The sequence below is a fragment of the Oncorhynchus mykiss genome, unplaced genomic scaffold (genome assembly GCF_057628025.1).
Source record: "Oncorhynchus mykiss isolate SJ-2025 unplaced genomic scaffold, ASM5762802v1 scaffold96, whole genome shotgun sequence".
Classification (NCBI taxonomy): Eukaryota; Metazoa; Chordata; class Actinopteri; order Salmoniformes; family Salmonidae; genus Oncorhynchus; species Oncorhynchus mykiss.
Window position 1 is genome coordinate 705,238 of NW_028322095.1, and position 13,249 is coordinate 718,486.

Consider the following 13,249-nt stretch of genomic DNA (forward strand, 5'->3'; position numbering starts at 1 on the left):
CACTGTCAGATGGAAAGAGAACTGTTCAACACTGTCAGATGGAAAGATAACTGTTCAACACTGTCTGATGGAAAGAGCACTGTTCAACACTGTCAGATGGAAAGAGAACTGTTCAACACTGTCAGATGGAAAGAGAACTGTTCAACACTGTCAGATGGAAAGAGAACTGTTCAACACTGTCAGATGGAAAGAGAACTGTTCAACACTGTCAGATGGAAAGAGAACTGTTCAACACTGTCAGATGGAAAGAGAACTGTTCAACTCTGTCAGATGGAAAGAGAACTGTTCAACTCTGTCAGATGGAAAGAGAACTGTTCAACACTGTCAGATGGAAAGAGAACTGTTCAACACTGTCAGATGGAAAGAGAGAACTGTTCAACACTGTCAGATGGAAAGCTGTTCAACACTGTCAGATGGAAAGAGAACTGTTCAACACTGTCAGATGGAAAGAGAGAACTGTTCAACACTGTCAGATGGAAAGCTGTTCAACACTGTCAGATGGAAAGAGAACTGTTCAACACTGTCAGATGGAAAGAGAGAACTGTTCAACACTGTCAGATGGAAAACTGTTCAACACTGTCAGATGGAAAGCTGTTCAACACTGTCAGATGGAAAGAGAACTGTTCAACACTGTCAGATGGAAAGCTGTTCAACACTGTCAGATGGAAAGAGAACTGTTCAACACTGTCAGATGGAAAGAGAGAACTATTCAACACTGTCAGATGGAAAGAGAACTGTTCAACACTGTCAGATGGAAAGAGAACTGTTCAACACTGTCAGATGGAAAGAGAACTGTTCAACACTGTCAGATGGAAAGCTGTTCAACACTGTCAGATGGAAAGAGAACTATTCAACACTGTCAGATGGAAAGAGAGAACTGTTCAACTCTGTCAGATGGAAAGAGCAAACTGTTTGAGAGAGAGACAACTCCCCTTCACATAACAGCCCATCTGTTGAGAGAGAGACTGACTCCCCTTCACATAACAGCCCATCTGTTGAGAGAGAGACTGACTCCCCTTCACATAACAGCCCATCTGTTGAGAGAGAGACTGACTCCCCTTCACATAACAGCCCATCTATTTAGAGAGAGACTGACTCCCCTTCACATAACAGCCCATCTGTTGAGAGAGAGAGACTGACTCCCCTTCACATAACAGCCCATCTGTTGAGAGACTGACTCCCCTTCACATAACAGCCCATCTGTTGAGAGAGAGACTGACTTCCCTTCACATAACAGCCCATCTGTTTAGAGAGAGAGACTGACTCCCCTTCACATAACAGCCCATCTATTTAGAGAGAGAGACTGACTCCCCTTCACATAACAGCCCATCTGTTTAGAGAGAGAGAGACTAACTCTCCTTAACAGCCCATCTGTTTAGAGAGGGAGACTGACTCCCCTTCACATAACAGCCCATCTGTTTAGAGAGAGAGACTAACTCCCCTTCACATAACAGCCCATCTGTTTAGAGAGAGAGAGACTGACTCTCCTTCACATAACAGCCCATCTGTTTAGAGAGAGAGACTAACTTAACTCCCCTCAGTCTGAGCTCTGACCAGACCAGCTCCTCTGCTGACCGCTCTGTGTGTCTGGTAGTGAATATGAATAGAATGGTGGCAGCAACACAGCACCGCCAGCTTCCTAATTAGCTTCTCTACTCTACGTGTGTGTGTGTATATGTCGCGGGAGCCAAGGTACTGTCAAGAGAGACTGCCTATTCCTCTCAAAGGCTCACCCCACTATTAATGAGGTATGGGGTGTGTGTGTGGTGTGTGTGTGATGTCACAGAGCATGACACACCTGCCTAGCAGGTAGAGGCTTTAAAAGCTATGCGGAGCAACACAGACTCCTCATTGACTGATCTCTCTCTCTCTCTCTCGTTCTCTCCGTTTTACAGCCTAAAATGCCCCAGCTGGTGACCTCTGACATGTAAATGGCGTCCAAAGTCAGAGATGCTGTGGTGTGGTACCAGAAGAAGGTAAGAATCCTCTTGTTTCTGTTGTATTTATCTTTGATTACTTGATTCCTTCCAACAGGATCCCGTGTCTATTTTACCTCAGGGGAGTGGAGAGAAAATAAACACTGTTGACGGACAGACGGACAGACACACAGACACACAGACACACAGACAGACAGACAGACAGACAGACAGACAGACAGTTGGTGGTTTTGATAGGGTTACCTGCTGTTAATAGACAGACAGACAGTTGGTGGTTTTGATAGGGTTACCTGCTGTTAATAGACTGACAGACAGTTGGTGGTTTTGATAGGGTTACCTGCTGTTAATAGACTGACAGACTGACAGACAGTTGGTGGTTTTGATAGGGTTACCTGCTGTTAATAGACAGACAGACAGACAGTTGGTGGTTTTGATAGGGTTACCTGCTGTTAATAGACAGACAGACAGACAGTTGGTGGTTTTGATTGGGTTACCTGCTGTTAATAGACTGACAGACAGTTGGTGGTTTTGATTGGGTTACCTGCTGTTAACAGACTGACAGACAGTTGGTGGTTTTGATAGGGTTACCTGCTGTTAATAGACTGACAGACAGTTGGTGGTTTTGATAGGGTTACCTGCTGTTAATAGACTGACAGACAGTTGGTGGTTTTGATAGGGTTACCTGCTGTTAATAGACAGACAGACAGACAGTTGGTGGTTTTGATAGGGTTACCTGCTGTTAATAGACAGACAGACAGAAAGTTGGTGGTTTTGATAGGGTTACCTGCTGTTAATAGACTGACAGACAGTTGGTGGTTTTGATAGGGTTACCTGCTGTTAATAGACTGACAGACAGTTGGTGGTTTTGATAGGGTTACCTGCTGTTAACAGACAGACAGACAGACAGTTGGTGGTTTTGATAGGGTTACCTGCTGTTAATAGACTGACAGACAGTTGGTGGTTTTGATAGGGTTACCTGCTGTTAACAGACAGACAGACAGACAGTTGGTGGTTTTGATAGGGTTACCTGCTGTTAATAGACTGACAGACAGTTGGTGGTTTTGATAGGGTTACCTGCTGTTAATAGACTGACAGACAGTTGGTGGTTTTGATAGGGGTTACCTGCTGTTAATAGACTGACAGACAGTTGGTGGTTTTGATAGGGTTACCTGCTGTTAATAGACAGACAGACAGACAGTTGGTGGTTTTGATTGGGTTACCTGCTGTTAATAGACTGACAGACAGTTGGTGGTTTTGATTGGGTTACCTGCTGTTAACAGACTGACAGACAGTTGGTGGTTTTGATAGGGTTACCTGCTGTTAATAGACTGACAGACAGTTGGTGGTTTTGATAGGGTTACCTGCTGTTAATAGACTGACAGACAGTTGGTGGTTTTGATAGGGTTACCTGCTGTTAATAGACTGACAGACAGTTGGTGGTTTTGATAGGGTTACCTGCTGTTAATAGACTGACAGACAGTTGGTGGTTTTGATAGGGTTACCTGCTGTTAATAGACTGACAGACAGTTGGTGGTTTTGATAGGGTTACCTGCTGTTAATAGACTGACAGACAGTTGGTGGTTTTGATAGGGTTACCTGCTGTTAATAGACAGACAGACAGACAGTTGGTGGTTTTGATAGGGTTACCTGCTGTTAATAGACAGACAGACAGACAGTTGGTGGTTTTGATAGGGTTACCTGCTGTTAATAGACTGACAGACAGTTGGTGGTTTTGATAGGGTTACCTGCTGTTAATAGACTGACAGACAGTTGGTGGTTTTGATAGGGTTACCTGCTGTTAACAGACAGACAGACAGACAGTTGGTGGTTTTGATAGGGTTACCTGCTGTTAATAGACTGACAGACAGTTGGTGGTTTTGATAGGGTTACCTGCTGTTAACAGACAGACAGACAGACAGTTGGTGGTTTTGATAGGGTTACCTGCTGTTAATAGACTGACAGACAGTTGGTGGTTTTGATAGGGTTACCTGCTGTTAATAGACAGACAGACAGTTGGTGGTTTTGATAGGGTTACCTGCTGTTAACAGACTGACAGACAGTTGGTGGTTTTGATAGGGTTACCTGCTGTTAATAGACTGACAGACAGTTGGTGGTTTTGATAGGGTTACCTGCTGTTAATAGACAGACAGACAGTTGGTGGTTTTGATAGGGTTACCTGCTGTTAATAGACTGACAGACAGTTGGTGGTTTTGATAGGGTTACCTGCTGTTAATAGACTGACAGACAGTTGGTGGTTTTGATAGGGGTTACCTGCTGTTAATAGACTGACAGACAGTTGGTGGTTTTGATAGGGTTACCTGCTGTTAATAGACTGACAGACAGTTGGTGGTTTTGATAGGGTTACCTGCTGTTAATAGACAGACAGACAGTTGGTGGTTTTGATAGGGTTACCTGCCGTTTCAGTTTGAGTTTAGACCAGTGTCATTTTATGACTGTTTTAATACCGGAGTCATCAAGTCATTTTTTTTTAGCTGTAGGCTTTGTAACCAAGCAACACACAGTAAGCCTGTCCTTATGCTGAGGTCTGTGGCCAGCACTGATGTAACAGATCCCTGGTACTGGGCGGACAGACACACAGACACACAGATGGAGGCTATTATTAATGTTGTTGTTGTACCTCTCTGTGTCCTGCCTGCGTCCTTCACTGTGGCTGGCCCGACCGCTCAGTACCGTCTACATTACATCATAGACCACAGCCAGGGTCTCAGTAGGCTGGAAACACAACCGGTTTTATTCTGGTCAAGAAACATATTTATTAGTGTTTTAGTTGATTGATACAGTAATACTCTAATTATTTGTATGCATAACTTCTTCTATTCAGGCTAGATGATTACGGTATGCTGTTGTCTGTTACTGGTTAGGGATGAAATGGGAAGGCCTGTATGAGTCTATTGGTCTTTTTTCAATGAAGTAAAGAGCAGTGAAAGAGCCAGGCATTATTCACCTGCTGGTGTAACGGCTCCCTAATGTTCGCCTGTCAGCCTCCCCATACAGGACCATCATGAAAACTATTCTGAGCAGGGCTGTAGAGTTGATTCAGAGGACGTAGTGTTGATTCAGAGGAGGTAGTGTGTTGATTCAGAGGAGGTAGTGTGTTGATTCAGAGGAGGTAGTGTGTTGATTCAGAGGAGGTAGTGTGTTGATTCAGAGGAGGTAGTGTGTTGATTCAGAGGAGGTAGTGTGTTGATTCAGAGGAGGTAGTGCGTTGATTCAGAGGAGGTAGTGCGTTGATTCAGAGGAGGTAGTGCGTTGATTCAGAGGAGGTAGTGCGTTGATTCAGAGGAGGTAGTGCGTTGATTCAGAGGAGGTAGTGCGTTGATTCAGAGGAGGTAGTGCGTTGATTCAGAGGAGGTAGTGCGTTGATTCAGAGGAGGTAGTGTTGATTCAGAGGAGGTAGTGCGTGCGTTGATTCAGAGGAGGTAGTGCGTGCGTTGATTCAGAGGAGGTAGTGCGTTGATTCAGAGGAGGTAGTGTGTTGATTCAGAGGAGGTAGTGCGTGCGTTGATTCAGAGGAGGTAGTGCGTTGATTCAGAGGAGGTAGTGTGTTGATTCAGAGGAGGTAGTGCGTGCGTTGATTCAGAGGAGGTAGTGCGTGCGTTGATTCAGAGGAGGTAGTGCGTGCGTTGATTCAGAGGAGGTAGTGCGTGCGTTGATTCAGAGGAGGTGGTGCGTGCGTTGATTCAGAGGAGGTAGTGCGTTGATTCAGAGGAGGTAGTGCGTTGATTCAGAGGAGGTAGTGCGTTGATTCAGAGGAGGTAGTGCGTGCGTTGATTCAGAGGAGGTAGTGTTGATTCAGAGGAGGTAGTGCGTGCGTTGATTCAGAGGAGGTAGTGCGTGCGTTGATTCAGAGGAGGTAGTGCGTGCGTTGATTCAGAGGAGGTAGTGCGTGCGTTGATTCAGAGGAGGTGGTGCGTTGATTCAGAGGAGGTAGTGCATGCGTTGATTCAGAGGAGGTAGTGTGTTGATTCAGAGGAGTTAGTGTGTTGATTCAGACTGACAGAACAAGACAGAGAGAGGGACAGGTAGAGAATGATAGAGAGCAGTCAGTCAGTTAGCCAGTCAGGTCGAAACAACTCCTAATGTGTTTGAATGGGAATGACTCAACCCTGCTAGCTGTTAGCAGAACATGTTATGACATGAACCTATAGCCCTCCTCTGAGACAGAGACTCAGCAGAGAGAGGGAGAGAGGGAGAGGGAGAGAGAGAGAGAAACATAGAGAAGGAAAAGAGAAATGGATAGAAAGTAAGGAGAAAGACAGAGACACGTGGAGAGAGAGGGAGAGAGAGCAATGTCTCTTTCGATCTCTACCTCTGTGTCTGTCTTTCTCCTCTTCACCTTCTCTTACCCTTCTCCGTTATTCTTTCTCTCTCTCTCTCTCTCTCTCTCTCCCCCCTCGTGGCTTTGTGCCCTTTACAACGAGACGTTTCACTTCCCTCACTGTGGAGAGGTTTATGGGAAGAGGAATGCTCCTAGGAGAGTGGCTCGTAGGAGCAGGAGCCCATCTCCTGTTTCTGTAGCATGACACAGCTTGATACAGGTGCACCCCCTGGACAGGCCGCTAGTCTGTTCCAATACCATCGGCCTGTATCTTAATCTTGTGTTTTCTTAGCTCCTTCATAGCTACTTTGCGCTTCACAATAAACTAGCACTCCTGGAATTGAATGTGTTTAGAACAGGCTTCTAATGGCACAAATGTCTGATTTCATTCTGAGTCGATCTATTCCAGTCAGACACCTAGAGAGGAAACATCCTGGTCAGGTGTTGGGCTATTACGGGGTGATACGGTATATCTGGTCAGGTGTTGGGCTATTACGGGGTGATACGGTATATCTGGTCAGGTGTTGGGCTATTACGGGGGTGATACAGTATATCTGGTCAGGTGTTGGGCTATTACGGGGTGATACGGTATATCTGGTCAGGTGTTGGGCTATTACAGGGGTGATACAGTATATCTGGTCAGGTGTTGGGCTATTACGGGGGTGATACAGTATATCTGGTCAGGTGTTGGGCTATTACGGGGGTGATACAGTATATCTGGTCAGGTGTTGGGCTATTACGGGGTGATACGGTATATCTGGTCAGGTGTTGGGCTATTACGGGGTGATACGGTATATCTGGTCAGGTGTTGGGCTATTACGGGGGTGATACAGTATATCTGGTCAGGTGTTGGGCTATTACGGGGTGATACGGTATATCTGGTCAGGCGTTGGGCTATTACGGGGGTGATACAGTTTATCTGGTCAGGTGTTGGGCTATTACCGGGGTGATACAGTATATCTGGTCAGGTGTTGGGCTATAACGAGGGTGATATATCTGGTTAGGAGTTGGGCTATTACGGGGGTGATACAGTATATCTGGTCAGGTGTTGGGCTATAACGAGGGTGATATATCTGGTTAGGAGTTGGGCTATTACCGGGGTGATACAGTATATCTGGTCAGGTGTTGGGCTATTACGGGGGTGATACAGTTTATCTGGTCAGGCGTTGGGCTATTACGGGGTGATACAGTATATCTGGTCAGGTGTTGGGCTATTACGGGGGTGATACAGTATATCTGGTCAGGTGTTGGGCTATTACGGGGGTGATACAGTATATCTGGTCAGGTGTTGGGCTATTACCGGGGTGATACAGTTTATCTGGTCAGGTGTTGGGCTATTACGGGGGTGATACAGTATATCTGGTCAGGTGTTGGGCTATTACGGGGGTGATACAGTATATCTGGTCAGGTGTTGGGCTATTACGGGGGTTATACAGTATATCTGGTCAGGTGTTGGGCTATTACGGGGTGATACAGTATATCTGGTCAGGTGTTGGGCTATTACGGGGGTTATACAGTATATCTGGTCAGGTGTTGGGCTATTACGGGGGTGATACAGTTTATCTGGTCAGGTGTTGGGCTATAACGAGGGTGATACAGTATATCTGGTCAGGCGTTGGGCTATTACGGGGGTGATACAGTATATCTGGTCAGGTGTTGGGCTATTACGGGGGTGATACAGTATATCTGGTCAGGTGTTGGGCTATTACGGGGGTGATACAGTATATCTGGTCAGGCGTTGGGCTATTATGGGGGTGATACAGTATATCTGGTCAGGTGTTGGGCTATTACGGGGGTGATACAGTATATCTGGTCAGGTGTTGGGCTATTACGGGGGTGATACAGTATATCTGGTCAGGCGTTGGGCTATTACGGGGGTGATACAGTATATCTGGTCAGGTGTTGGGCTATTACGGGGGTGATACAGTATATCTGGTCAGGTGTTGGGCTATTACGGGGTGATACAGTTTATCTGGTCAGGTGTTGGGCTATTACGGGGGTGATACAGTATATCTGGTCAGGTGTTGGGCTATAACGGGGGTGATACAGTATATCTGGTCAGGTGTTGGGCTATTACGGGGGTGATACAGTATATCTGGTCAGGTGTTGGGCTATTACGGGGTGATCCAGTATATCTGGTCAGGTGTTGGGCTATTACGGGGTGATACAGTATATCTGGTCAGGTGTTGGGCTATTACGGGGGTGATACAGTATATCTGGTCAGGTGTTGGGCTATTACGGGGGTTATACAGTATATCTGGTCAGGTGTTGGGCTATTACGGGGGTGATACAGTATATCTGGTCAGGTGTTGGGCTATTACGGGGGTGATACAGTATATCTGGTCAGGTGTTGGGCTATTACGGGGGTGATACAGTATATCTGGTCAGGTGTTGGGCTATTACGGGGGTGATACAGTATATCTGGTCAGGTGTTGGGCTATTACGGGGTGATACGGTATATCTGGTCAGGTGTTGGGCTATTACGGGGTGATACGGTATATCTGGTCAGGTGTTGGGCTATTACGGGGGTGATACAGTATATCTGGTCAGGTGTTGGGCTATTACGGGGTGATACGGTATATCTGGTCAGGCGTTGGGCTATTACGGGGGTGATACAGTTTATCTGGTCAGGTGTTGGGCTATTACCGGGGTGATACAGTATATCTGGTCAGGTGTTGGGCTATAACGAGGGTGATATATCTGGTTAGGAGTTGGGCTATTACGGGGGTGATACAGTATATCTGGTCAGGTGTTGGGCTATAACGAGGGTGATATATCTGGTTAGGAGTTGGGCTATTACCGGGGTGATACAGTATATCTGGTCAGGTGTTGGGCTATTACGGGGGTGATACAGTTTATCTGGTCAGGCGTTGGGCTATTAAGGGGTGATACAGTATATCTGGTCAGGTGTTGGGCTATTACGGGGGTGATACAGTATATCTGGTCAGGTGTTGGGCTATTACGGGGGTGATACAGTATATCTGGTCAGGTGTTGGGCTATTACCGGGGTGATACAGTTTATCTGGTCAGGTGTTGGGCTATTACGGGGGTGATACAGTATATCTGGTCAGGTGTTGGGCTATTACGGGGGTGATACAGTATATCTGGTCAGGTGTTGGGCTATTACGGGGGTTATACAGTATATCTGGTCAGGTGTTGGGCTATTACGGGGTGATACAGTATATCTGGTCAGGTGTTGGGCTATTACGGGGGTTATACAGTATATCTGGTCAGGTGTTGGGCTATTACGGGGGTGATACAGTTTATCTGGTCAGGTGTTGGGCTATAACGAGGGTGATACAGTATATCTGGTCAGGCGTTGGGCTATTACGGGGGTGATACAGTATATCTGGTCAGGTGTTGGGCTATTACGGGGGTGATACAGTATATCTGGTCAGGTGTTGGGCTATTACGGGGGTGATACAGTATATCTGGTCAGGCGTTGGGCTATTATGGGGGTGATACAGTATATCTGGTCAGGTGTTGGGCTATTACGGGGGTGATACAGTATATCTGGTCAGGTGTTGGGCTATTACGGGGGTGATACAGTATATCTGGTCAGGCGTTGGGCTATTACGGGGGTGATACAGTATATCTGGTCAGGTGTTGGGCTATTACGGGGGTGATACAGTATATCTGGTCAGGTGTTGGGCTATTACGGGGTGATACAGTTTATCTGGTCAGGTGTTGGGCTATTACGGGGGTGATACAGTATATCTGGTCAGGTGTTGGGCTATAACGGGGGTGATACAGTATATCTGGTCAGGTGTTGGGCTATTACGGGGGTGATACAGTATATCTGGTCAGGTGTTGGGCTATTACGGGGTGATCCAGTATATCTGGTCAGGTGTTGGGCTATTACGGGGTGATACAGTATATCTGGTCAGGTGTTGGGCTATTACGGGGGTGATACAGTATATCTGGTCAGGTGTTGGGCTATTACGGGGGTTATACAGTATATCTGGTCAGGTGTTGGGCTATTACGGGGGTGATACAGTATATCTGGTCAGGTGTTGGGCTATTACGGGGGTGATACAGTATATCTGGTCAGGTGTTGGGCTATTACGGGGGTGATACAGTATATCTGGTCAGGTGTTGGGCTATTACGGGGTGATACAGTATATCTGGTCAGGTGTTGGGCTATTACGGGGTGATACAGTATATCTGGTCAGGTGTTGGGCTATTACGGGGTGATACAGTATATCTGGTCAGGTGTTGGGCTATTACGGGGGTGATACAGTATATCTGGTCAGGTGTTGGGCTATTACGGGGTGATACAGTATATCTGGTCAGGTGTTGGGCTATTACGGGGGTGATACAGTATATCTGGTCAGGTGTTGGGCTATTACGGGGGTGATACAGTATATCTGGTCAGGTGTTGGGCTATTACGGGGGTGATACAGTATATCTGGTCAGGTGTTGGGCTATTACGGGGGTGATACAGTATATCTGGTCAGGTGTTGGGCTATTACGGGGTGATACAGTATATCTGGTCAGGTGTTGGGCTATTACGGGGTGATACAGTATATCTGGTCAGGTGTTGGGCTATTACGGGGTGATACAGTATATCTGGTCAGGTGTTGGGCTATTACGGGGGTGATACAGTATATCTGGTCAGGTGTTGGGCTATTACGGGGTGATACAGTATATCTGGTCAGGTGTTGGGCTATTACGGGGGTGATACAGTATATCTGGTCAGGTGTTGGGCTATTACGGGGGTGATACAGTATATCTGGTCAGGTGTTGGGCTATTACGGGGTGATACAGTATATCTGGTCAGGTGTTGGGCTATTACGGGGGTGATACAGTATATCTGGTCAGGTGTTGGGCTATAACGGGGGTGATACAGTATATCTGGTCAGGTGTTGGGCTATTACGGGGGTGATGCAGTATATCTGGTCAGGCGTTGGGCTATAACGAGGTTGAGGCAGTATATCTGGTCAGGTGTTGGGCTATAACGAGGGTGATATATATGGTTAGGAGTTGGGCTATAACGAGGGTGATACAGTATATCTGGTCAGGTGTTGGGCTATTACGGGGTGATACAGTATATCTGGTCAGGTGTTGGGCTATTACAGGGGTGATACAGTATATCTGGTCAGGTGTTGGGCTATTACGGGGTGATACAGTATATCTGGTCAGGTGTTGGGCTATTACGGGGTGATACAGTATATCTGGTCAGGTGTTGGGCTATTACGGGGTGATACAGTATATCTGGTCAGGTGTTGGGCTATTACGGGGTGATACAGTATATCTGGTCAGGTGTTGGGCTATTACGGGGGTGATACAGTATATCTGGTCAGGTGTTGGGCTATTACGGGGGTGATACAGTATATCTGGTCAGGTGTTGGGCTATTACGGGGGTGATACAGTATATCTGGTCAGGTGTTGGGCTATAACGGGGGTGATACAGTATATCTGGTCAGGTGTTGGGCTATTACGGGGGTGATACAGTATATCTGGTCAGGCGTTGGGCTATAACGAGGTTGAGGCAGTATATCTGGTCAGGTGTTGGGCTATAACGAGGGTGATATATGGTTAGGAGTTGGGCTATAACGAGGGTGATGCAGTATATCTGGTCAGGTGTTGGGCTATAACGGGGGGTAATATCTGGTTAGGAGTTGGGCTATAACGAGGGTGATATATCTGGTTAGGAGTTGGGCTAGACCGGGGGTGATATGATATACACGGAGTATACCAAATATTAAAAACATGTTTCTAATAAACCCCCCTCCACAGGGAGGCTGGTCCATGTTGACTCCAATGCTTCCCACAGTTGTGTCAAGTTGGCTGGATGTCCTTTGGGTGGTCGACCAATATTGATATACACAGGAAACTGTTGAGCGTGAAAAACCCAGCAACGTTGTAGTTCTTGACACAAACCGGTGCGCCTGGCACCTACTACCATACGCTGTTCCAAGGCACTTAATTGTTTAGGTCTTGTCCATTCACCCTCTGAATGGCACATATACACAATCCAAGTCTTAATTGTCTCAAGGCTTAAAACTCCCTTCTTTAACAGTCTCCTCCCCTTCATCTACATTGATTGAAGTGGATTTAACCACTGACGTCAATAAGGGATCATATCTTTCACCTGGTCAGTCTGTTCAGGAAAAAGCAGGTGTCCTTAATGTTTTTTATACTCAGTTTATTAGAAGGCTAAGGTGGGAGTGTATGTTATGTTATGTGATGGGTGCTGTCCAGACTGTTAAGGGGGAGTGTATGTTATGTGGTGGGTGCTGTCCACACTGTTAAGGTGGGAGTGTATGTTATGTGATGGGTGCTGTCCACACTGTTAAGGTGGGAGTGTATGTTATGTTATGTGATGGGTGCTGTCCACACTGTTAAGGGGGAGTGTATGTTATGTTATGTGATGGGTGCTGTCCACACTGTTAAGGTGGGAGTGTATGTTATGTTATGTGATGGGTGCTGTCCAGACTGTTAAGGGGGAGTGTATGTTATGTGGTGGGTGCTGTCCACACTGTTAAGGTGGGAGTGTATGTTATGTTATGTGGTGGGTGCTGTCCAGACTGTTAAGGTGGAGTGTATGTTATGTTATGTGATGGGTGCTGTCCAGACTGTTAAGGGGGAGTGTATGTAATGTTATGTTATGTGATGGGTGCTGTCCAGACTGTTAAGGGGGAGTGTATGTAATGTTATGTTATGTGATGGGTGCTGTCCAGACTGTTAAGGGGGAGTGTATGTAATGTTATGTTATGTGATGGGTGCTGTCCAGACCGGAATGCTGTCTGTCATTCTGTCACTGCAGTGTGATCTCATTAACCCTCACCTGATCTGGGCTATGGATCTGTTCCAAATGGCACCCTACTCCCTACATAGTGCACAACTTTTGACCAGACCCCATAGGGAATAGGGTACCATTTAGGAGTCAACAAAGGACAGTCTGACAGGAGCCAGTCATGTCACACGTCCCAGTCCAGCCTTGCCTGCTTAGGATAGTTGGTTTTATTTA

At 46.5% G+C, this 13,249-nt stretch overlaps 1 protein-coding gene across 50 annotated transcripts in view; it reads left to right on the forward strand.

Moving 5' to 3' along the window:
* LOC110499727 (protein PHTF2) overlaps positions 1-13,249 on the forward strand; it is a 105,148-nt gene that overhangs the window by 41,098 nt on the left and 50,801 nt on the right. For all 50 annotated transcript variants that reach the window (XM_090228715.1, XM_090228699.1, XM_090228668.1 and 47 more), the window contains one exon: positions 1,896-1,976. In XM_090228715.1, the coding sequence (XP_090084841.1) occupies positions 1,932-1,976 (45 nt within the window). In that variant the 5' untranslated portion in view covers positions 1,896-1,931. The remainder of the gene's footprint in view (positions 1-1,895; positions 1,977-13,249) is intronic.